The 24,992-nt window shown below is 48.5% G+C and overlaps 1 protein-coding gene across 1 annotated transcript in view; it reads right to left on the bottom strand.

The window, feature by feature from the left end:
• Positions 1–1,678: 1,678 nt before the first annotated feature.
• Positions 1,679–24,992, bottom strand: part of TSPOAP1 (TSPO associated protein 1) — a 49,630-nt gene continuing 26,316 nt past the window's right edge. Inside the window, exons 20-34 of the mRNA XM_060268581.1 lie at positions 24,109–24,697; positions 22,818–22,969; positions 21,385–21,912; positions 19,301–19,582; positions 18,339–18,530; positions 17,197–17,244; positions 14,795–15,890; positions 13,975–14,145; positions 13,314–13,465; positions 9,667–9,835; positions 8,325–8,396; positions 5,748–5,786; positions 5,212–5,318; positions 4,221–4,292; positions 1,679–1,886 (exon numbers count right to left, since the gene is read on the bottom strand). Of these exons, the coding sequence (XP_060124564.1) occupies positions 1,755–1,886; positions 4,221–4,292; positions 5,212–5,318; positions 5,748–5,786; positions 8,325–8,396; positions 9,667–9,835; positions 13,314–13,465; positions 13,975–14,145; positions 14,795–15,890; positions 17,197–17,244; positions 18,339–18,530; positions 19,301–19,582; positions 21,385–21,912; positions 22,818–22,969; positions 24,109–24,697 (3,801 nt within the window). The 3' untranslated portion in view covers positions 1,679–1,754. The remainder of the gene's footprint in view (positions 1,887–4,220; positions 4,293–5,211; positions 5,319–5,747; positions 5,787–8,324; positions 8,397–9,666; positions 9,836–13,313; positions 13,466–13,974; positions 14,146–14,794; positions 15,891–17,196; positions 17,245–18,338; positions 18,531–19,300; positions 19,583–21,384; positions 21,913–22,817; positions 22,970–24,108; positions 24,698–24,992) is intronic.

Below are 24,992 nucleotides of genomic sequence, written 5' to 3'. Positions count from 1 at the left end.
ACACTTTGAATTGTGCTCGGAAACGTACTGGGAGCCAATGCGGCTGCTTGGCAGTTCTTTTGTTTAGCCTCCACCAACACACATGTACTTCTGTAAACCTTGGAATTCCCTCAAGAGCATGTTGATTCCTGCCCTCTTGTTTCTCAATAGACCCATTTCCCCTCTATTTCTGTCTCCACCCACTGCCCAAGTTTGGCATTAAGAGGAAGTGATTTTGACCTTCCGTTTCGCTAGCTGAAGATACTTGCTGAACGGCCCATGATGGCTGGTGGCTGCCAGCTGCTGAATGCAACACCTAAGCCGAAATGCTGCTCTTGTGAATTTTCTGAAAAGGCTGCTTACATGGTTTCTCTCCGTCGTTTTGTCTCCCTCTGCCTGCCTGGTGTGTGTCACTGGACTCTCCGCTTTCTCATTCTCTGAGGGACGCAACCAACCATTGGACGTGCAAAGCCAGGCAAATAAAGAATTAGTTTACAACAAATGGGAAAGCGGGTCAAAATAAAACAATGTCAGTCAGGGATTCTTTAGCTGTGACTCTTGCATTGCAGGGGGTTGGTCTAGATGACCCGTGGGTCCCTTCAACTCTACAATTCTGTGATTGTACGATTCTGTGATGGTGAGAATATGCTGTCCAACATTATAGAGATAAAAATAAATAAACCTGCTCACTGCCCGTTCCCCACTGATTGAAAAAGCAGTTCATTTCGCTGCAGATTCACTAGAAAAATATAATTGTCCTATAGTTGGTTGCCAGTGGTTCAGGATGTGAACTGCAATGCTGTCTTAACGGCTATGTGGGTGTGCATTTGTATCAAGTATGGAGCACTAGATCCAGCCTGTAGCTTGGATCCTTACCTCTCTCTGCCCGAAGGGGCAATTTTGATAAGTGGGCCATCTGCTAGTCTTTTGACATTATGACGGCTTCAAAGGGACTTTCTCCCAGCACCAATCAGCTGATCGACACTTAGACTGAGCCATGTCTACTGCCCTTGGGAGTTCCCCATTGGGAATGTGCAAAGCCAGCCAAAATTCCCATTGGGAACTCCCACAGGCAGCTGATCCTAGTGGATCAGCTGGTGTCCTGGTTTTTACTTTTGGAAACCAGGCAACCCTAGTAAAACTGAATCACTGTGTCATGAAGTGACGCATGTTTACAAAGTGTTGTCACCAACATGAAAAGTTTGGAAAGCACTGCTCTAGACACTCTCTAAGGAAGGAGGCTGAGCCAGTGGGCAATGGGTCAAACTCTGAACTCCCCAAATGGGGACTGAGATCATTTTGGACTGTCTCTGGTTAAACTGGGGCAGTTGGGAGCATGCCACAAATTGCCTGCTGAAATCCAGGTTGTGGGGTGCTTGGGTAGGAAGCAGCATGCCCATTTCCTGATGTTCTCTATAGAGCAGTGGGTGGTACTGGTGGGATTACCTAGGGGGCGCTAAGAGCCATGGGGGGGCAGCAGGGGGGTGCTGGGGGTGTCAACGACCATCAAGCGGCTTTGAAAAGCTGGTATCACTGGGCCAAGTTCATCCGTTGAAGAGTTTTAATTGGATTTTGAACAAATGCACAATTAATTGTTCCTCTTTTGAACGTTGCTGTGTTATTATCTTACTTAGTGGGTTGTGCAAACTGCGATCCTGAATAATGCTTATAGGGTAGGGGGCAGTGGGGATGAATTTATGGGTCTAAGGTTGTGGTGGCCCAAAAGTGCTTGGGAACCACTATTCTAAAGCCGTGATCAAAGCCTGCATTTGCAGCTAGGCCCCAATCCAGCAAGGCACCCCCCTTACCTGCCTGCCAAGGCTTGGCTCCCCAGGTAGCTCTCCATCCAAGGACATTGCTTCCAGGAAGTTAGATGGTGCAAGGCCCTTCTTCCCATTCACCTCCCCCTGCAGAGAAAGAAGAGAGATGCCTCTATATAGCCCACAAGGTATATGAAACTCCCTGGTGGACACCTAAAAGTCATTCAGAGTGAGAGGCTGTTGTGCTTGATGCCAAAACTTCAGTGGCAGTTGTTCCCCGGCAAGGAGATGTAGCCATGACAAAGACACTCCCTGTTGAATTTCTGCCGGTCACACACATGTATAAAGCACAGGAGCTTTATAAGAACATAAAAGAGCCTCCTGGATCAGGCCAGTGGCCCATCTATTCCAGCATCCTGTTCTCGTAGCAGCCAAACACATGCCCATTAAGGGAAGCCTGAAAGCAGGATTCGAACACAAGAGCCCTCTCCCCTCCTGCGGCTTCCAGCAACTAGTATTCATTTCCGCCTCCAGCTGTGAAGGCAGGAAATAGCTATCATCATGGTTAAAAAGGTAAAGGGACCCCTGACCGTTAGGTCCAGTCGCGAACGACTCTGGGGTTGCGGCGCTCATCTCGCTTTACTGGCTGAGTGAGCTGGCATACAGCTTCCGGGTCATGTGGCCAGCATAGCTAAGCCGCTTCTGGCGAACCAGAGCAGCACACGGAAACGCCATTTACCTTCCCACCGGAGTGGTACCTATTTATCTACTTGCACTTTGATGTGATTTCGAACTGCTAGGTTGGTAGAAGCAGGGACCGAGCAACGGGAGCTCACCCCGTTGTGGGGATTTGAACCACTGACCTTCTGATCGGCAAGCCCTAGGTTCTGTGGTTTAACCCACAGCGCCACCCGCGTCATGGTTAGTAGCCACCAATAGCCCTCTCCTTCATGAGTTTGTCTATTCCTCTTGTAAAACCTTCCAAGTTAGTGGGGCTTTTGTTTTTTAAAAAAAACTATTAAAGATTTCTTATTGTGCAAAAACACGTGTCTTGTCTCTTTTTTCAAGTTGTGTTTTCTATAGCCAAGCTAACGGGAACCAGGCAGAGGGCCTTCTCAGTAGTGGCACGCCTTCCCACCAGATGTCAAAGAGATAAACAACTACCAGACTTTTAGGAGACATCTTAAGGCAGCCCTGTTTAGGGAGGCTTTTAATGTTTAATAGATTATTGTATTTTAATGTCTGTTGGAAGCTGCCCAGAGTGGCTGGGGTAACCCAGCCAGATGGGCAGGGTATAAATAATAAATTATTATTATTATTATTATTATTATTATTATTATTATTATTATTATTTGTTGTGAGACATACTGCATCCTGTGAGAGTCAGTTCCATAGTTTAACGATGAACTGTCAGAAGAAAGTTGGACAAACCAATGGTAAAAGGGAACCGTGAGATCTCCCTGCCCCCACCCATAGTATTAGGGAACAGATATAAAGACAAATTTCTTGACACAGAAGGTGGATGGTTCAGGCTATTTGCATTGTGCCTCGGTTTCATTGGGGCTCAGCCATATGTCTGCTCCATCCCATCTTTCACAGATTTAAAAAAGTGCAAGAAAAACGTGTATTTGAACTGTATGAATTTTGGGCACATTCTATCTACAAAACACACATGCACGGTTTTGAACCAAGAGTGCATGGCAAGATAATCTGGAGCTGTGCACATCTGGTGGGTAGCTCTGCTCTGCTCTATATACAAGTCTGGGACTGGCGAATCAGAGATTGGCATAGGAGGTTTCGTGCACGCAAGAGAGAACCCTCCTGAACCCAGCTGTGAGTCTTGCATTACAGGGGGTTGGACTAGATTACCCTTTCAACTCTACAATTCTGTGATTCTACGGATCAGGCAAAAGGGGCCCATCTAGTCCAGCATCCTCTTTCGTTTAGTGTTCGCTAAACCTCAGAGTACCAGATGCTGGAGATAGACTGCCCCTGTACATGGAGGTTCTACCTATAGCTGTCATCCTTGATGGGCCTTGCTCAGTCAGTCCTCTCTGACCGCATCACATCCTTCGATAACCACCCAAACCACTGGTGACCACTGTCTTGCTTTGTGGCAGTGTGTGCCTCATGTTCCATTGCACCTTGTGCAAATGTCTTGTCTTAGCAGCCAACCAGTTTTCACCCATCTCTGATCTAACCAATCGGATTCCCCAAAGCTTATTTTAATTAAGTGGCAGACCAGCTCAGCTGCCTTGAAAAAAATGACGGCTCCGCAGCTCTTAATTGCCAACAACTCTTTATAAGGAAACCCGCCGAAGGTCAACGATGGCAGAGCTTTCAAAGTGGTGGAGGGTGATTAAGACTAAGCGGGAGAGTTGGCAAAAACCCCGTATCGATGCAGCAGCCCCTCTGATTTTATTCAGATACAACATTTAGTGCCTGAACAGTTTGGATAAAAAGGAAGGATTCTGTACTTACGTAATAGAACCCGTCGTCGTCCATGGAACTGAGCACAGTGACAATATCCCCAGCGCAAAACCTTAGCTCTGCCTAGAAGAAAAACAGCGAAGACAATGAGAAAGTTGGGGGCTGGGTGGGAGAGTGACCTTGGAAATGTGTGTGAAGACAGGGCTGATCTTCAGAAGTATCTGAGGAAGGCTGGCCTGACCTACTTTGAAGGGTGAATATAGTATCAGGCAAAATACGCTGTTAAGAGAAGCCCTCTTGCCACCTCATGACTGTAGGTAGAGTGAGTGGGAGACTCAGAGGCTTTCCAGGGCACCAGGGTGAGACAGAATTGCCCCAAATGCTATTAAAATTGACTAGCCTTTGCTTATAGAATCATAGAATCATAGAGTTGGAAGAAACCACAAGGGCCATCCAGTCCAACCCCCTGCCAAGCAGCAAACACCATCAAAGCATTCTTGACATATGGCTGTCAAGCCTCTGCTTAAAGACCTCCAAAGAAGGAGACTCCACCACACTCCTTGGTAGCAAATTCCATTGTCGAACAGCTTTTACTGTCAGGAAGTTCTTCCTAATGTTTAGGTGGAATTTTCTTTCTTGAAGTTTGAATCCATTGCTCCGTGTCCACTTCTCTGGAGCAGCAGAAAACAATCTTTCTCCCTCCTCCATATGACATCCTTTCATATATTTGAACATGGCTATCATATCACCCCTTAACCTTCTCTTCTCCAGGCTAAACATACCCAGCTCCCTAAGCCGTTCCTCATAAGGCATCGTTTCCAGGCCTTTGACCATTTTGGTTGCCTTCTTCTGGACACGTTCCAGCTTGTCAGTATCCTTCTTGAACTGTGGTGCCCAGAACTGGACACAGTACTCCAGGTGAGGTCTGACCAGAGCAGAATACAGTGGTACTATTACTTGCCTAGATCTTTATCATCACCAAAGAACCTTCAAGTGCTTTCCTAGCCCAGGAAATACCAGGTGACCAGCCGCTCTTGCTCACCTCCGTATCCAGGTTGGGAGAACTCTCTTTGGGGTTGTAGTCAAAGATGGCCACCATAGTCCTTGGGGCATCATCCTCAGAGCTCAGATCCTGACCTTCGTGTGCATCTAGCAGAGAAAAGGAAGTATACGGTCACAGCTCCTTATTTCAGCCTGCAGCCCTGAGCAGAAGAACACAAGAAGAGCCTGCTGGATCAGGCCAATGGCCCATCTAGTCCAACATTCTGTTCTTATGGTGGCCAACCAGATGCTTGTGGGAAACCCGCAAGCAGGATTTGAGCACAAGAGCTCTCTCCGCTCCTGTGGTTTTCAGAAGTGTTGCTGCCTTCAGCTGTGGAGGCAGAACCTAGCCATCGCAGCTAGTACTGTAGTCATCCATAGCCCTCTCCTTCGCCATGAATTTGCCTAATCGTCTTTTAAAGCCATCTAGGTTGGTGGCCATCACTGTCTCCTGTGGGAGGGATTTCCATAGTTTTAACTATGCGCCGCACATAGTTTGGGAATCGCTGAACTAACTGAAGACGAAGCAATGCTCACCAAAGCAAGGGTTCTTTTCTTCTTGCTTCTCCTGCTCCACTGTGGGGATGAAAAACAGAAGAGCCAGTTTAAATAGAAGCACAGTGTGTCCATCCCCCCAAAGACTTGGCCAAGAGTTATTTCCAAATTGCTGGTTTGAGGCCCTACAGGCAGAGCAGATGGTTAACCTTCAATGCAGCTATAACAGAAGCAGGTGCTCTAATTGGCAGAGCTTTGGGTGTTGATCTGTTGCTGAGCTGAGGGGGGCTCAAAATGATAAGAAATAAAAAAGGAATTACTGTGGAAATAAGAAATACTTGGGAGGTAAAGGTAAAGGTAAAGGGACCCCTGACCATTAGGTCCAGTCGTGACCGACTCTGGGGTTGCGCGCTCATCTCGCATTATTGGCCGAGGGAGCCGGCGTATAGCTTCCAGGCCAGGCATCCCCAAACTTCGGCCCTCCAGATGTTTTGGACTACAATTCCCATCGTCCCTGACCACTGGTCCTGTTAGCTAGGGATCATGGGAGTTGTAGGCCAAAACATCTGGAGGGCCGCAGTTTGGGGATGCCTGTTCCAGGCCATGTGGCCAGCATGACAAAGCCACTTCTGGCAAACCAGAGCAGCACATGGAAACGCCGTTTACCTCCCCGCTGTAGCGGTTCTTATTTATCTACTTGCATTTTGACGTGCTTTCGAACTGCTAGGTTGGCAGGAGCTGGGACCAAGCAACGGGAGCTCACCCCGTCACAGGGATTCGAACTGCCAACCTTCTGACCAGCAAGCCCTAGGCTCAGTGGTTTAACCACAGCGCCACCTGGGTCCCACTTGGGAGGTAGGGGATGTCAAGTTTTGTCCTTGCTCAGGACACCTCTGTTGGTCACCTCACCTCAAAAACAATGTTGTAGAGACCTCAGCCATCCTCATAATAACTTAAGTGCCTGCGGGATCATGCCAGTGGCCCATCTTGTCTAGCATCCTCTTCTCACAGTGGCCAAGCAGATGCATGTGAGAAACCACAAGCAGGGTTTAAGTCCTCTCCTCTCCTGTGGTTTCCAGCAACTGGTATTCACAAGCATTGCTGCCTCTGACTGTGGAGGCAGAGCCGAGCCAGTGGTGGCTAGTATCCTCCTCCTCTATGAATTCGTCTAATCCTCATTTAAAGCCACCTGGGTTGTTGGCTATCATTGCCTCCTGTGGGAGGGAGTTCCATAGCTTAACTACATAGGCGTCAACTTCCGGATAGGAAAATAAGGAAAAATAAGGGATCAGCGGCGGCGCGGCACTGGAAGTCGCTTCTGCACATGTCCAGACATGCGCAGAAGTGACTTCCGGTGCCGGGCTGCCTGTGTCCGCATGTCTGGGCACCAGAAATCGCTTCTGTGCATGATTGGGCATGCGCAAAGGCGATTTCCGAAGCCAAGTGAGCGAGCAGCCAGCCGGGAGCCGGGACATGGCTGTCGGCGCTGGCAGGAGCTGCAAATCCGGGGGATTTACGGGATATTTTTCAATTCAGGAGACCAGCGGGAAACGGATTTAAAGCTGGGGGTTTCCTGCGAAAAATAGGAGACTTGACAGCTATGGTTTAACTATGCGCTGGCTAGCAACAAGTGCCTCCATAGGCATCACCCTAACCAGCCCGTGAGACACAGGAAGCTGTCTGTTACAAAGTTAGATCCTTGGCCCACCTAGTTCAAGATGGTCCATACACCAGGGGTGAGGAACCCCCTTCCAGCCTGTAGGTATCCTCCAGAGTTTCGGATCTTTTCTGTTCCACAGCTGGAAATGCTACAGATTGAACCTGGGACCTTCTACCTGCCAAGCAGGTGTCCTGGCCCTGAGGTACAACCCTGTGAATGGACCGTGTTTGTTTGCCAGCTCTAAGAAACCTAGATTCCCAGAGCACACACAAAGCCATTGTGGAAAAGCATCCTCCTCCATCTATAGAAGCAAGAAACCCGGTAAAATTACTCGCATAGGGTTCAAAGCAAGGCTGGTGAGGGGTGTAGCCCTGGGGTCAAATCCAGCCCTCCAGGCCTCTCTGTCTGACCCCCCAGAAGAGTGTGTTTCCTAGAGACAGTCCCAAGGACCAGACAGAGAAACCTGGAGGGCTGGATTTGGCCCCTGGAATGGAGGTTCTCCATTGCTGATCTACACTAGCTGGCAGAAGTTGTTCCCAACTGAACCTGGGACCTTCTGCAGGCAATGCATGTGGCCAACCACTGAGCAGTGGCTCTTCCTTTAAAAATCAAGCAAGAGTCTAGTCCTCATTGTTCTGAATAAAGCGGCTGATTTAAGTAGGAACATAGGGAGGCACCTTTTCTTGAATCAAAACCTTGAGTTGCCTAGTTCAGGAGGACCATTTTCACTGACTGGCAGTGGCTTTCCAAGATTTCAGGTCTTTCCCCGTGTGCTGGAGATGCTGGGGATCAAACACGGGAGCTTCTATTGGCAAAACAGGTGCTCTAACACTGAGCTAAGCCCTTCCCCACATCTTGTGCATGGATTATGTTTTTGTTTCTCAGCTTTGTGATCAGCTCTTAAAATGGGACTTGAGAGGGCTGTAAGAGACAATCAATGCCCCGGACAAGATACAGACCTTTTTTGGACCGCCGAGGCTTCGGAGGGCGAACTGTAAGGCGACGAGGAGGCGGGGAAAACACACCGTTATCTGCATTTTTTAAATAAAAAAACAAATCACCCCCAAGCAAATTAGCAATCTGCAAGATAATGAAATGTAAGTAAGAAGACATTCTTACAAGTCAATCTTTTTGCAATATTAATTTCAGTTGGTGGATTCAGCTCTCAATCACTGTGGTATAGAGGATTGGGGGTACACAACTCTTTGCATCCTGGCTTGCAAGGGGCATGACCACAATTCATCGATACCTTCCAGGCAGGCAAAGGCATTTGAGGGGAGGGTGAGCTGCGGATTGAATGAACAATGGATGGCGGCTAACAGATTGAGATTGAATCCTGACAACACAGAGGTACTGTTTGTGGGGGACAGGAGGCGGGCGGGTGTGGAGGACTCCCTGGTCCTGAATGAGGTAACTGTGCCCCTGAAGGACCAGGTGCGCAGCCTGGGAGTCATTTTGGACCCACAGCTGTCCATGGAGGCACAGGTCAATTCTGTGTCCAGGGCAGCTGTTTATCAGCTCCATCTGGTACGCAGGCTGAGTCCCTACCCTACCTGCCCGCAGACTGTCTCGCCAGAGTGGTGCATGCTCTAGTTATCTCTCGCTTGGACTACTGCAATGCGCTCTACGTGGGGCTACCTTTGAAGGTGACCCGGAAACTACAACTAACCCAGAATGCGGCAGCTAGACTGGTGACTGGGAGTGGCCGCCGAGACCACATAACACCGGTCCTGAAAGACCTACAGTGGCTCCCAGTACGTTTCTGAGCACAATTCAAAGTGTTGGTGTTGAACTTTAAAGCCCTAAACGGCCTCGGTCCAGTATACCTGAAGGAGCGTCTCCACTCCCATCGGTCTGCCCGGACACTGAGGTCCAGCGCCGAGGGTCTTCTGGCGGTTCCCTCGCTACGAGAAGCCAAGTTACAGGGAACCAGGCAGAGGGCCTTCTCGGTAGTGGCACCCACCCTGTGGAATGCACTCCCACCAGAGGTCAAAGAGAACAACAATTACCAGACCTTTAGAAGGCATCTCAAGGCAGCCCTGTTTAGGGAAGCTTTTAATGTTTGATTTCTGTATTTAATGTTTTGTTGGAAGCCGCCCAGAGTGGCTGGGGGAACCCGGCCAGATGGGTGGGGTATAAATTATTATTATTATTATTATTATTATTATTATTATTATTATTATTATTATTGAATGGCCTGGGGAGAGTGCTGTGGGCCAGAGTGTTCTGGTGGGTCACATCTGGGCCTGGCCCCAGGGTTCCCCATCCCACCCGAGGTCACAGGACAGAGTGGAGCAGCACCTAGACTTTCCACCAGCATGTCCGTAGGGATCCGTCCTTCCTCTAGGAGCTGCTTCCTGGTGGCCTCGCTGTCCACCTGGACCTCAGAGACCATGTTGCAGGGGACATAGCCCGTTCTCCCCCCACATTTTCCTCTGTAGAATCCGTCAGCATCCTTGTGGCCATAAACCTGGAGGAGGAGGAATCAAGGAGAAAGATGGACAATAATTTGCAAGAGATTTTTTGGGGGGGAAGCAGAGAGATATTAAGAACATAAAAAGAGCCTTGCTAGGTCTTCAAACCATATATGCAAAGAGGCATTTTAAGTATTTAGATTTCCTAGGGAGCACACCGTGGAAATGCGTATTTGTATCTGGAAATCTCGCAAACAGTTCTCTCTCCCTCTCTTAAAACTTGTGCACAAGGGTCCTGGAAAGGGTTTACAGCGAAGGATGGTGACAAGGGCTTGGGAAGCAGCACAGCTTTTCGCCTCTTCCCATAAGCAGAATTAGAAAAGCAAAGTGGTCAAAATTTCGTAATGAGTCTTGATACAGAAGGGAAGCCACTGCGGGCCCCCAAACTGTTGCTTAATTTAGGAACGTTGCGGAATCAAACTTCCTCTTGTTATCATCACCAGCAAAGCAGAGTTTCTCAGAGGGGGAGGGGGAGAGAGTGAAAAAGCTCCTCCCAAGGTGACCTAAGTGACTCAAGCTCTCTGGATGACCTTTGACCAGAATGGCACCTTCGGCTGATGGGAAGAGAAAAGTGTGATATCGATGTGATAAAACCAGCAAACGAACATGAGAACAGAAGAAGAGTCAGGCCAAATGAGGACCATCTAGCCCAGGCATCCCCAAACTTAGCCCTCCAGATGTTTTGGGACTACAACTCCCATCATCCCTGACCATTGGTCCTGTTAGCTGGGGATGATGGGAGTTGTAGTCCCAAAACATCTGGAGGGCCAAGTTTGGGGATGCCTGATCTAGCCCAGCATGCTGTTCTCACAGTGGCCAACCAGATGCCCAAAGGGGAAGCCTGCAAGCAGGACTTGAGCTCTCTTCCCTCCTGTGGCTTCCAGCAACTGCTATTCAGAAGCATTGCTGGCTCTGACTGTGGAGGCAGAGCAGAGCCATCATGGCAGTCATCCATAGAACTCTCTTCTTCTCTCCTCTTCTCTGAACTGAAAAGTCAAATGCAGCAACCTTTCTCCCAAGAGGACTTGCTCCATCCCCTCGATCATTTGACTTGCACTTTTCTGAACCTTTTCCAACTCCACCATACCCATTTTGAGATGAGGTGACCAGAACGCTACGCAGCATTCCAGATGCAGATGCGCCATATATTTTTATGATTGCCTTAATGAAACAAAACCTGAGTCTCCATTGAGGCAAAAAGAAATTTGGAGGAAGGAAAGCGTCAGCAGCTTTTTAACAGGGGTGAAATGAGAAAGGTAACTACAAGCATGTGTGGTGGAAATGCACCAAGCTATCACTGTCTTGGGATCACATTTTCAGTGCAGTGGATAAAATGATTCTGTCATCTGTTACAGCAGTTTTCAGGCCACTGTCCCCTTGGTTCCATAAACTCCATTCAGAAGAGTGGTTTGCACAACCCACCAAGTAAGATAGTAACACTATAAAATTGAAAACAGTAACAATTAATTGAATGTTTATTCAATACAGTGGAACCTCGGTTCACGCCTACCTCCGTTTATGAAAGCCGGGGACCCGGAAGTGTTTACATCCGGGTTCCACGGCGTCGGATGCGCAGGCGCGATCTGCGCAGCATGGGTGTGCACAGAAGCACTCTATTGGCACTTTGGCATGCGCAGAAGCGTGCCTTCAGCGAGCGAATGCCTCGGCGAGCGAACGCCTCCGAGGAACGGATTGCATTCGCAAACCGAGGTACCACTGTATTCAATTTAAAGTATTTTGTTTAATTCAACAAAATTGATTCATCATCAAATTGATGAACTTGATTCATCATCAAATTGATGAACTTGATTCATCAATACCAGCTATTACCGATAATTGGCTATCTTGTGACAACTCGGAATCATAAATACAAACAACCGTGGCCAAAGGAAATAAGTATTGAGAGTGATTAGTAAAACTTTAAATAGAAAGTGAGAAATATGTTTTCCTCTAGGCTTTAGCCTGGTCAAGCCAGAGGCTGCCTTGCAGCCCCCTTGCTTTCTGGTGCCCCCCTAGCTAATCCCACTCCCCACCTGGGTGTGATACTGTCGACTTTGGGAAGCACTGTTCCATTAGGAAGACTCCAGATTTAGCTCTTCTAAATTTATTTGCAGGTGGTAATACGGACGAAAGATCAATCCTGACAGGATACTTAATGGTCACTCCATGTGTGACCATTGCCATTTTGGGGGAGGATCTTAAAGGAGCTAATTTAACAGCCTGATACAAAAAGATTTGGCAGATAGCCCTTGTGGAGAAGCATAACATGTAAGTTAAGAATATCTAGAGGAAGTAAACAAAAACATGCATTTGGGCAAGGTAAGTGGAGCTTTATCACTAGTACAAATATTTCAGACAACAAAAGGGGTATGCTCAAATATATATGGGTTTGTTGAATGTTTGGTTTCTCTTCTTTATGACTATAAATACTGCACCTCTACATTTATTGTCAATTTCTCTGCAAGAGTTTGCACAAAGAAGGCTCTTGGGATTTTCATTTGAAAGGTTACAATCTTGATTTTGCGATATTGTTTTGCTAAAATTTTAATTCATCATAGTTGTTATGCAACTTAAGAAAATAAAAAAGGTTTATTTTAAAAAATAAAAGCAACAAGCAAAAGGGTTGGGAGAAGCGTTCCCTACCCAAATCAGGAACTAAATCCATGGGACAGATATCCTGCACCCCATTGACCAAGTTTGATAGGTGGGCAAGCCCTTCTCCACCTATACCTGCTCCACATCTGACGTCAGGTGGGTGTGGCTTGTGTGTAATGGCCTCATGGTCCAAATGGGGAGGGTTCTGGTAGGCCTGAATAGGCCTGAGGGCTGAAGGCTTCTGACTGCAGGTCTGAATTGTGGGATGTGAAACACACAGCAGTCAAGTACAACATTCCTAGAATGGACAAGCTAGGGGATGCTTTGTACCAGCCAAGAGAAAACTTCATTTTCCCTCCTGAGCTGGGACAAACTTACTCTGCATGTGACTAGATGTGGGCGTGGCCTAATTTGGGTAGGGGAGCACATGTTCTTCTTTTGCTCTTTTTCTCCATTTTGTTTTTTTACATGTTAGCAGTCACTTGGGACTACTGTAACTCCCTTATGGGATAGTTCCACATGTATATATACTTTTGTAACCTAAGTCTGCCTTCAGGGATCCAACTGTGAACTGAATGAATGTGAGTAAATTACTATTATATTGACTTTAATAAGATTGTCGTGTCTATTCTTTTTAAGAGGGACAAGAAGGGATCTTACCAGGAATCTTATAGAGAGACTCAGACAAGCCTGCACAAGCAAACCGCTGTGTGTTTAAAGGGGAATGTTTAAACTCTGCTAAGATATAGAACTTGCTAACGCAAGTTAGGAAGGATATCATTAAACAATATAGCCTCTCCTGCCTCCCTGAACATTCCCACATAAATTCCCACCTGGGGGAAATGGAACTGTCCACCTTCTCCTTAGCTCTGCTCTTACCTTCAAGATCTGTCCCTCCTGAAAGGGGAGCTCTTCCTCGGCTGCATCGGGGTTCGGGGACATCGAGGGAGGGTCATAGTCAAAGAGGGCCACAAAGAGTCGGGCTGAGCCCCCAGAGTCCATTGGTTCAGGAGAAGGGCTTCTCCAAGAATCTGTCCGAGACACACAAAAAGGGTACAATTAGACATGGGTCTCCAGCTGTTTTTGGACTACAACACCCATCATCCCTAGCTAGCAGGACCAGTGGTCAGGGGGGATGGGAGTTGTAGTCCAAAAACAGCTGAAGATCCAAGTTTGGGAAACCATGAATTAGACCAAAGATGGTTCTAAGTCTGTCTCCCAGCGCAGAGCACTTGGCCCAGGTCCTGGACCCAGCAAAGCACTGGATTGATCCCTAGGCCCTGATTATTCCCTCCTCCCCAGAAGCGCGTAAGACTGGTACTGGATCTCTCCTTGTAGATTTCCTCGCTCACAAAAAAAAAAACCTTCTAGGATAATTCAGTTGGTTAGAGAGTGGTGCTGATCATGCCAAGGTTGCAGGATCTATCCCTGTATGGGACAGCTGCATATTCCTGCATTGCATAGGATTGGACTAGAGATGATCCTCCGAGTTCCTTCCAACTCTACAATTCTATTTTTTCTATACTTCTAAGCAGCTTACCGGAATTTGTGTCGGGAGGTTCTGCTACATCTTGACACCTCCTTCGGGGACGCCTGCCTCTCCTGGTAGGGACCTGCCAAGAGGCTGAGTTCAGCAGCTCAAGGTTGCCATTGCCCGACACCTGGAAGAGATCCCTTGGCAGAATTAGTCCCTGATCCATCACCACGAGATCTGAAAATTTATGGCCAGGGCAGAATCACACATACACGCACATATGCAAAAGCAAAGCTACAAGATGCAATATTCCTCTTCTGGAAATTTCTGGAATCTGGACCCCAAGAAGATTTTGGGAAAGTCCATTGTGTTTGGCGTTGTGGTACAAGTGACCTCTGACGTGTCCCCAAACCCATGATGCAGTGGGAGGGAAGATCAGGTCTGTGGGCCAAATGTGGAGAGCCCCCTAAGGCCTTGGGGGCTCTCCACAAGCCACACCCCCTTCCTCAGCCACACCCCCTCACCTTAGGCCACACCCCTCGCTAACCCAGCTTTGACCCTTCGCTGAGAGGGCTGGAATGTGTCCTTGAATTCTGAAAACATTTAATTCTTCAGCAGGGTTTCCCTTTGGGAAGAGGAATACTGCATGGGGAGCCTCCAGCCAGCCAAGCTGATTTTGGAGTGAGACAAAAGAAAAGCCACACGAAGGAGCATCGCAGATGCACCGCAAGCTCCAGCTGTTAGAACAATAGGAGGCGCCTCTGTTTGCAGCAAAGCACCCAGCACAAGAATCAGAAAGCAAGCAAGCTCAGGAGCTGGGGAGAGGAAGCACGGTCAGGGTTGCGGCAAGCTGCAGCAATGGCGGTAGGGGAAGGGGGCAGCTCACAGACCCGCGGGTGTGACGGTGGAAGGACATCCTTCCATGGCCGCTCCAGCCCGCCTCTCCAGAGAGAGGGGCTCCTCTCCAGGCTCCGGCTCCGCTCCTCGGAGGCACCCTCAAAGACCCTCCTCCTCCAGCAGAGCCTCCCGGGTGAACGGCTGGGGGACGTGCTCCATTCCCCACTCTCCTCTTCCCAACTGCTGCACCTCTTCAGCTCCCTCGGCCCGCTGGACTGGACCGACCCCGAGCGACTGGAGGAGTCGCTCCACCCCTCTTCACAGTCTGTGGGGGATCCGTCGGGCCTCCCGTCCAAACTGAGCTGGCTGGCTGGGGTGGATGTGATCGTCATGTCCTCGTCGGAGTCGTACTCGACGTTGATCTCCAAGCTCTCTGGGCTGAGGCAGCGGGAGAGGCCTCCGGGGCCATCTTCCTCTCCCGCCGCCTTGAGGGGCACCGTCCTCCTTTGGCGGGGTCTCTGCCTCGCCCAGCTGCACAGTTCCGACTCGTCCTCCACCCCAAGGCTGGTGATCACGTCCAAGTTTTCCTTCAGGCTCCGGGCCCTGTAGAGGCCTCCTCCTCCGCCTTGGTGGGAATTGCTCAGCATGGAACGGGCAGATCGCTCTTGTATATCCACCTTCCTCTTCCTGTTTCCCTGGGATGGACTGAGTCCTTTCTCTCTGCAACGGCTAGGCCTTCCCCACTGGGAAGACTTCCTCTCCACAGCAATCTCAGGGCAATCCCACTCCCAGCCCCCAGGGTAAGTTGGCACTTCACTCACACCCTCTTTCCTGAACTTCCCGGGGACATCCGGCAAGACTTCCTCCTCTGACGGAACCTGGTTCCTCTTCGGTGGAGCATCCACAGGAAGCGGAGGAGCTTCTGTTCTTTTGTAGGGAGACCTATCCCGGAAGTCACCAGAAGACTTCCTTGCCAGAGGGGGTGAAACTGGCCTGCTCAGGCCACGATCCCAATCTTCCTCCTCCTCTTCTTCTTCCGTTACTTCTGGGATGCTGAAAAGGGCTTTGCTGCAGTTTTTTTGCAATGGCATCTCCAGGATCCGTTCCAGGATCTCTTCATCGCTGTCAGTGTCGCCAAGGTCCAGCTGTGTCCCAGCCCCGGAGAACAGGCCAGCAAGGGAGAAGGAGAGAGAAAGAGGAAATAGGTGTTAAAAGGGATGGGGGAAACAACGCCTACCTACCACCAATCCTTCAGATGGCAATAAAAGAGGGCTAGGCAAGTTCGTGGAGGAGGCTGGCTACATCTATCAGTGGCTATATTAACTGTGGTCGCTCAATGGAGCCTCCACAGCCAGAGGCAATCTACCACAGAACACCAGTTATTGGGGAGGGTTGAGGAAGAGCAGGAATGGGTAGTTGCCTTTGTTGCCCTGCCCATGGGCTTCCCAGTGGCATCTGATTGGCCACTGTAGCAAATGGAGTGCTGGACTAGATGAACCTTTGGTCTGATCCTGCAGCTGCAGGGCTCTTCTTGTGCCAAAATCCATTGCGAAGCCCAACATTATGAAGTTAGAGGAGTCCAGCTGCATAGAAAGACGTTTGGGATATGGAGGGGTTTGTGCATGTGTGTGAACATCCAAATGGAAGAACTGCCCAGTGGGCCCAGGACACTGGCTCAGTGATGGATCAAACACCAGCATTTTCATCCTGCTTAAACATCTTGCAACTTTAGCAGAAGGGATTTTTCTTTTTTTCCTGCTTGGCTCTTCAAGTCTTCTTCCTTAGGCCTGTCTACCTGATCTATCCTCTCTCAATGATCTTTGCAGTCAGGCTGAATAAGTGTTGCAGGCATCTAGCAAAACACAAGGCTTGTCTTCCTCCAAACAGCTCTTAATGGGGTATCTTCCTATATATATATAAATGTAAGGCTGTCATCACATAGACCCCGCAGGAGGGTTTGCAGTGCCACATGACAATCCTGGATTTGCATGAAGTCGGAACGCAGACCCTATTGGAGGATTTGTAGCAAGAGGCTGGGGGGAAAGGGGGGGGAAGCTGTGTGCAGTGTGAGCAGGGATGGCCGCCCCTAGGAATCCATATCTGTCTGTCTGTCCATTTCTCCATCCACTTCTATGGTTTCCCATGTCTCAACATGTGTAAGCTCTTCCTCCTTAGAATTAATTTGCTGTGGACTCTTGCTTCGAATTAACCATTGTATCATGAAGGCAAGCAGCTCCAGTGACACAGCATGGCTCCTGACAGAGTCCTGCTTCTGTGTGTCGCCTTCCTCCAGGGGTTCGTCTCCTGCAGTGGGCAATCTTCCTCCTCTGTAGGGGGATCCCACCTGTGTTGCTGTTCCAACACAGTCCATTCTGCTCTATCAGGAAATTCTGGATCTTGCCTAGTAGCTCAGTAGTATGGATAGGCAGGCCTCAAATTGCTGTACCGTACCTTCTTCTCCAGCAAGGCAACCAGTTTGCACTTGCTACAGATGTAGCTCTGCACGTTTTCAGGCAGGAAAAGAAACATGGCACAGGTATTGCAGGTCACTTGAGTAACTCCTTCGCCGTCCATGTCTCTTGGTCCTACACACACCATGAGACAGAAGTCAAAAGACCCTCACAAATGCTCCTGTTTTCAAGTCCTGGTCATGAGCTCCCAGTGGCTGCAATCAACTAAACCAGGCATCCCCAAACTTCGGCTCTCCAGATGTTTTGGACTACAATTCCCATCTTCCCCAACCACTGGTCCTGTTAGCTAGGGATCATGGGAGTTGTAGGCCAAAACATCTGGAGGGCCACAGTTTGGGGATGCCTGAACTAAACAGATCTTCTCCTGGGTGCCAACTCCTCCCCAACTCATTGGTTTGCCATTCCTAATGAGATGGCTTGCCATAGCTAAAGTTGAAAAGCTAAAGTTTGTGTTTCAGGTGGCTGAAGATCTTTGGGGGAAAAGGGATTTGACATGTTGATCCTGTGAGGTCAGTAGTGAACGCCCTCGAGTTCAGTGGAACATATTCCCAGGAAGAAACTATGCATAAGATTGTCGTTATTCTGTACTTAATAAAACTGATATTTTGCTATGTGCTGTGGGGTGGGATGAATATGGTCCCAGATCAACAGAGCTGCTTCCATTTTGGGGCTCTCTCTGGGGGACATGGCTAGGGACTCTCCCAAACAAGGGGGAACCTCCTGAACCAAGTGATCAATGCACCCCATTTCATTCCTGTTTTGGGGTGAACCAGTCTGCTGAAGCTAATCAGATCTAGGCATGGTCAGCATCTAGATGGGGACAAGGACCACCAAGGAACCCCAGAGGCTGCTGCCTTGAACCCCATCATTTGGAGAAGGAGATCGTGATATACTTTGTTATTAACAAATGCTATTCTGGGTGAACCCAATTGACTGACCACACCTCTAGCTTCTCCAAGCAGGTGTGGGGCACCTGTAGACCACCAGGTGTTGCTGGGCTACAAATCCCATCAGCCCCGGCCATTGGCCAAGATTGCTAGGGGTTAATGTGAGTTGTAGATCAGCAACACCTGGAGAGTCAAAGGTTCCCCACTCATGCGGTTAAGGGAACCAACAGAATACCTTCTCTCCATTTTCTCTGCCAGGGCATTCACTTGGAGCCCATTTTGATTCTCCTGCCTTGCCAGACTGCTGATTCGCTTCCTCTTCTTCCTCCTCCTCCTCTTCCTCCATGATATCAGACAGGTCCGACCCGCGGCTGTGGTCAGTCAGAAGAGTCACTGGACGATTTCCTGCATCAGACCTTTTCTCTCCCTGCGATAATTTGAAAATTTAGAAATTTAAAAAGATATTGCTGTCAGTGAAGAATTAAGCCCCACAAAATTCAGCCAGGAGCCAAACTGAATATCGGAACACTTGAAGCCTGCCCAGTTTCCAAATCTACATTCACGTTTCAGGTTCTAATCTACATTGATCTTAACCTTGCAAACTGGGATGCTTTAGTCTTGAGCATTCTGGGTTGTTGTTTTTTAGCAAGCAACAGTTATGAAATCTCATAAAATGTTAGTTGTCCCATTCTAAATACCATTTGTGTGTCATCTATCGAAAGGTAACCACTGTTGCATGTCAGCTGTCCGGCACAAAAACAAACTGCCATTGCATGCCAATTCCCAACTGAAATAAAATACTAACACAACTGCTGGTGAACAACCTGATAGAATCAAGTGCGAGCTACCGCTGAATGTCAACTTTCAAGCATAGTCAAATGCTGTCTACCATTGCATGTCAATTATCAAAGACTATTCATCAAACATTGGCATGCATCTGTGCTGTGAAAATCTATCATTCGGTGCCAAAAGTTCATACACAAAATCTCTGTGTGTATGTTGACATCTGATAATAACATCAAAACACACACACACACACACCTGAACATTTGGCATATGAACTTTTGTAACCGAAAGATGGATTTTCACAGCACAGATTCATTTCAGCTCAACTGTGTCCCAAAGCACTTTGTGGGAATTGACTGGCCCCCAAGTTAACCAAATCCATTCAAAACCCTTTGAACAAAGGAGACGGACCTCTCTTCTGACCCTGGGCGCCAGCAAGGAATCATCCTTCAGCATCTTCAGTCTCCCGGAAGATCCAGCCGCAGATTCTGGGGCTCGCCTCTCGCTTTGCCCTGAGTCGCCAGACCTGTCCTCGCATTGCAGGGAAGATCTGCTGGGTGGCAACAGCTTCATTCCCAGGCAACTTTGATCGCTTTCTGCCCCCTTTTCGGGTGGGGGCTCTTTCGCCCCCAGATCGGCAGAGCAGGCTTCCCCTCGGCTCGCTGCCTCCTGAGCTCTAGACACCAGCAGGGGCTTTTGGGAAGGAAATGGTTGCAGCAAGAAAGATCAGACACCAAGAAGAGCAACATTCGCAACGGTGTGCTTGGCTTTCCTTTGACACGGATAGCTATCACTTATGATCTAATCAGGGCCCTGATCCTAAACCCAACAGCTGTCAGCAGGGCTTAACAGAGAGGGGCCACTGGGTCAGCATGCTAGCTAGGTAGACTGAGGCATCTACCCCGAGCCGGTGCAGCAATGGGGCTGACACTCAATGGCAGCAGGAAGGTTACAGATCCAATAGATCCCAGGCTGATTCCTTCCTTCCTCCTCCTCCTCCTTCTCCTCCTCACCCCTGACTGCCTTGTTTTTTCACCAGGGAACACGTCCGATGGGCGGATGCAAATGGCTGAACTTACAAAAACAGAATTAAAATGAGCTTGCACTGCATTTTGGCTGAGCCGTTTTTTAAAAAAAGAGTCAGGGATATAGAAGTAGATAAGAAGCAGCTGCTGGATCAGGCCACTGGTCCAGCTGGAACAGCATCTTGCTCTCCCAGTGGCCAACCAGATGCCCCAGTGGGAAACCCCCAATCAGGATTCGAACACAAGAGCCCTCTCCCCTCCTGTGGCTTCCAGCAACTGTTATTCAGAAGCCTCTGCCTGTGAGGCAGAGCCGAGCCATCGTGGCCTTATTGACCTCCATGAATTGGCCTAATCCTCTTTTAACACCACCCAAGTTGGTGGCCATCATTGCCTCCTGTGGGAGGGAGTTCCATAGTTCAACTTTGTGCTGCGTGAAGGTGCTTCCTTTTCACGCGTCATGTATCATGCTGCACCCCACTTCCGCCATGAAGCTCAAGGTCCCACATAATCTTCACAGCAACCCTGCAAGGTTCTTATAGAGTAAGAAAGAATGACTGTCATGGATGCTTTAGTTGAGATTCCTGCATGGCAGGGGGTGGACTAGATGACCCTCAGGTTCCTCTTGGACTCTACAATTCTATGATTCTATGACTGGCCCAAGGCTACCTTCATGGGTGAAGGAGAATCCAACCCCAGTTCGCCTCCCTGTCCAAACTCCAACCTTCTTCCCACAGATGCACACAAGTCACTGTGCCAGGAAATGGGGAAACTCAGGGGGTCAGATGTGACCCCTGAGGCATCTGTATTTGGCCCTTGGGACTCTCTTCAAGCCACTCCCTCTCCCAGAGGCCACACCCTCCCCAAGTACTTTTGCCGGACTGGAATCATAAAAGCATAGAATTGTAGAGTTGGAAGGGATCCTCAGGATCTTCTAGCCCAGGCACCCCCAAACTCGGCCCTCCAGATGTTTTGGGACTACAACTCCCATCATCCCTAGCTAACAGGACCAGTGGCCAGGGATGGTGGGAGCTGTAGTCCCAAAACATCTGGAGGGCCGAGTTTAGGGATGCCTGATCTAGCCCAAACTTCTGCAGTTTGCAGCTGTCCCATATGGGGATCGAACCTGCAGCCTTGGCATTATCAACACTATGCTCTAACCAACTGTGTCCTTGAACCGGGGCAATGCCTCTTGCTTGCCTGGGAGGAGGATGGGTAGGGGAGCAGGGAGTGTAGAAACATCTGCCTTTTCCATGGCTGAAAAAACTAAGGTAAGAGTCACATCCTCTGTCTTGCACAGTTGTATCTTTGAGTCCTGCCCACCACTGGTATGCGGCCCCCAAAAGTTCCCCCCACAAAAGGAGGCTGCCCTTACACACTGTTGCCCTAGATACAGTCCCTTCTGAAGCCTTCCTTCCTTTCCCCAGCCTCCCCAAAAAGAAAGGCCCCAACACTCATAGAATGCACACTGACCTGGTCGCCCTCTTCAGATTCCTTCTGGGCAGCCTTCCTGAGCATGGCTGGATTGTCCTCAGTCACTGGCACAAAAGCATTGCCTTCGCCTCTCGGCAGAGGACCCATTTCTGGAGGTGTCAAGGCAGCCCCGGTGGGAGAGGTGGACCCAAGGGAGGAGGTCTCCACCAGCAAGGCGCTCCCAGACTTCTTTCTGCTGGTGCTAGGTTGGGAGGTGGATTTGGCAAAGGAATCGGAGGCAGTGGCTGCAGGAGTGTCCTCCGTCCCGCATACCTGGGAGGTCTGGGCGGCAAGGACGTTCTGCCCCTCCATGCCCGGAAGCTGCACGGCAGGACGGCCAAACTCCAAAGGAGAGGAACAGCCGGCGTCTCCCAACAGAGCCAAGGGGATCTGAGCCGGCACCGAATCCACTGACTCGCCGTAAAGGGACACAGTTCTTACGGAGACTTCCTGGCAGACCTGAAGGATCTGGAGCTGGGAAATCTCAGCCAGGACGCTGCCAGCTGTCGGAGAGGTCACTTCCATCACCTACAGAAAGGGGTCACCAGGGGGACAGACATGAACCGGCAGTAAGAGGAGCAAATCCAACACCAAATTTGTTATTGGTGGTGACCCATGATATAAGGTGGTTTAAAACCATTGTTATGATTATTATTAATTATATTAGATGCTTATTTTGTCATGGCATCCCAAAGTAACTTACAATGTTTTAAACCAGGCATCCCCAAACTGCAGCCCTCCAGATGTTTTGGCCTACAACTCCCATGATCCCTAGCTAACAGGACCAGTGATCAGGGATGATGGGAATTGTAGTCCAAAACATCTGGAGGGCCGGAGTTTGGGGGTGCCTGTTTTAAACAAATGATAAACACATACTTGCATTAAAAACAGCATTTATTTTCTTTTTTAGTTTATTTTTAATGAATTCCCCCCCAGACACATCAGAAACACACAACGAAGAACACATCATACAAAACAAAAGTTGACAGTGAACTCAGTCCTGGAATTACACAAAAACAGGTAAGCTGTAGAAACAGCAATCTGGAAAACCGAAGACAGTAATTTATAATTTTTTTGGCTAAAGGTCAATTTTATTTAGGTATAGTATCAGCCCATAATGGATGTTGAAGATCTGAGGGAAGGCCTGCTCCCTGCTGTCACAAAAGAAATTCAACAAAGGGAGACGAAGTAACTTTATAGGTCAAGACTAGCACTTAATAAAAATGAATTGTATATAAAGTTAGATCGTGACTTGTTGAATTTAAATCCCACCCTTCCTCGGGAGCTAACAATGGGTGACAGTTCGTGGATTTCGACAGGTCTACTTTGAGTATGACTAAAGTTGGATACCCAAGCTAACAATGATAATATCAACAAAACAATGCTTCTGCCCAGGGCGTTTCATCTGCGTCCAACACAAAGCGGGTACGTACCTTTTGCCCATCTGCGTACACGGCGTAGCCGGTGACTCGCACCCCGTTGGATGATCCTTCTGCGTCGATGGTGACAGGCAGCCAGCTGATCACCAGAATCCCAGGGCTGGGACCAGCCTCCACTCGGACATCCAGGGGAGCATCCGGAGACCCTGCAAGGGATGAGTTTCAAATGAATTGCACTCTGTTTAGTCTCTTGAGCTTGCCCTGTGCATGCTGCTGGAGAAGTGACAAAATTCACTGCACTGGTGATACCGCAGGGGAATCTGTGCTGCTTAGAAGGCAAAGAGGGCACATGTTAGGAGCAGCAGCCCCAAGCCATTTGTAATGTCTAGTTTTCTGCTCTTGGTTATTTTTTTATTATTATTATTTTGTGGCTTAACATCATAAAAACAAGGCAAATAGCCGCTGGAAAGTTACACATGATTGTAGCAGCTCAGTCAGAATCTTATCCTGGACAATTGGTATCACCCACTCTAGAATATAGCTATAACGGAGAAAATGCGTCATAATTTGAGATTTCGACAAGGACTCAAACGTCTAGGCACTTTTTATATGATTTGGCATTACTTTGTTACATAGACAACACTTACAAGACAAGCCTCGTCACAAAGCTCCGCAGTTCAGGAACTCTTAACTGATAACCAATGAACGCTAAGATTCAACAGCTTTTATTCTCACTCTTTAATTTAATCCCCCCCTATTTATTTCGTTAAATTTATATCCCGCTTGATTGTTGAAACCCTCAAAGCGAGTTACAAAAAAGGAAAAACAATAAAATTATCCGTGAAAACCATTAACAATGATTTAAAACTTTCAAAAATTTAAAACATCAATGATATATATATTTAAAGGGATTGTAACGTTGTATTCTAGTGATTCACAATTTTTTGTTTAAAATGTCCCAGAGGACTTTGTTGATAGGCAGTATGAACAATGTTGTAATAAGTAAAGAAATTAATAATTTAATAATAATTTAAAATCAGCAGTAAGCTAAAAACAGATTTAAAAACAAATCAGCATTCAAGATACCGGGACAGGCTTGCCTAAACAAAAATGTTTTTAGCAAGCAAGTACAGGAAAGGCACCTGCCTGATAATTAATAGGCAGGGGATTCTAAAGTATAGGCATCATAGCTAGAAGTCTTTGACAGCCTTCTTCTCCATGAATATGTCTAACCCTTTTTGAAAACCATCCAAGTTGGCAGCCATCACTGTCTCCTGCAGCAGGGAGTTCCATACTTTAACTGTACTGCGCCACATGAAGATGCTTTTGCTTCACTGAAACTCACCTGCTGATGCCGTTGTGAACTGGATCTCTGCGGAAAGCGGCTGATCCTGTTTCTCCGGGGCCGGTTCCCCGAGCACCTGCTGCTGCGGCTGGACTTCCACCGTGGCCACGTAGGAAGAGCTCGGGTTCAAGTTCCGGAAGGTGTACCAGTACACTCCCGCCTTGGTGGCCTCGTGCTCCTTCCCATTAAGGTACACGGTGTGTGGGAAATTGCTGTTGCTCGGCACCCAAGAAATTTGCGCTGAAGTGGCCGCTATGCTCCGCACCCTCAGCTGGGTGGGGGCCACGGCAAACCCGCCCCCGGCAAGGAAAGTGCACCGCAGCCGGTCAGAGCTCCCGGCCTCCGAGACGCTTTGCACAGAGAGGCGGTAGGTTCTCGATTTCAAGTCCAGCCTCTCAACGACAGCCTTCGTCTGCGATCCGGCCTTCACGGTTTGCCGCAGCTCTGAATCCACGTAGAGGTTGTAGCTCTGGATCTCCGAGGAGCCTGGGGTCGGCAGGGGGGGCTCCCATCCCACCAAGAGGCTGCTGCCAAACTGCTTGATGAGGTTCACCTTCCTGGGGTAAGGCACTACTAGCGAGGCTCGTTCCTGCACATGTGGTGGGAGTGCAAGGTGGTTAACCCATTTTGGCCCTGGATGTTTTCTATGATCTCAAACGTCACTCGACAAAACTTGCTTCCTGAACCCTTCTTAGGCGTTCTTCTCTTTAAAGAGCCATACTGACCCCTCTACCACATATAAATATCACACAGATATCATTTTAATTCTATTCCTGTTTAATTACATTTTAATTATTGCCTCTTCTATGTTTTTGCTCTGTTTTATCTGTGTAAGCTGCCTGAGTCCCCAACTGGGAAGAAAGACAGGATATAAATAAATATTA

Source organism: Zootoca vivipara, chromosome 15, assembly GCF_963506605.1.
Source record: "Zootoca vivipara chromosome 15, rZooViv1.1, whole genome shotgun sequence".
In the NCBI taxonomy this organism is placed as follows: Eukaryota; Metazoa; Chordata; class Lepidosauria; order Squamata; family Lacertidae; genus Zootoca; species Zootoca vivipara.
The sequence above is the reverse complement of the archived record's forward strand: the minus strand, read 5'-3'. Positions and strand labels throughout refer to the sequence as shown.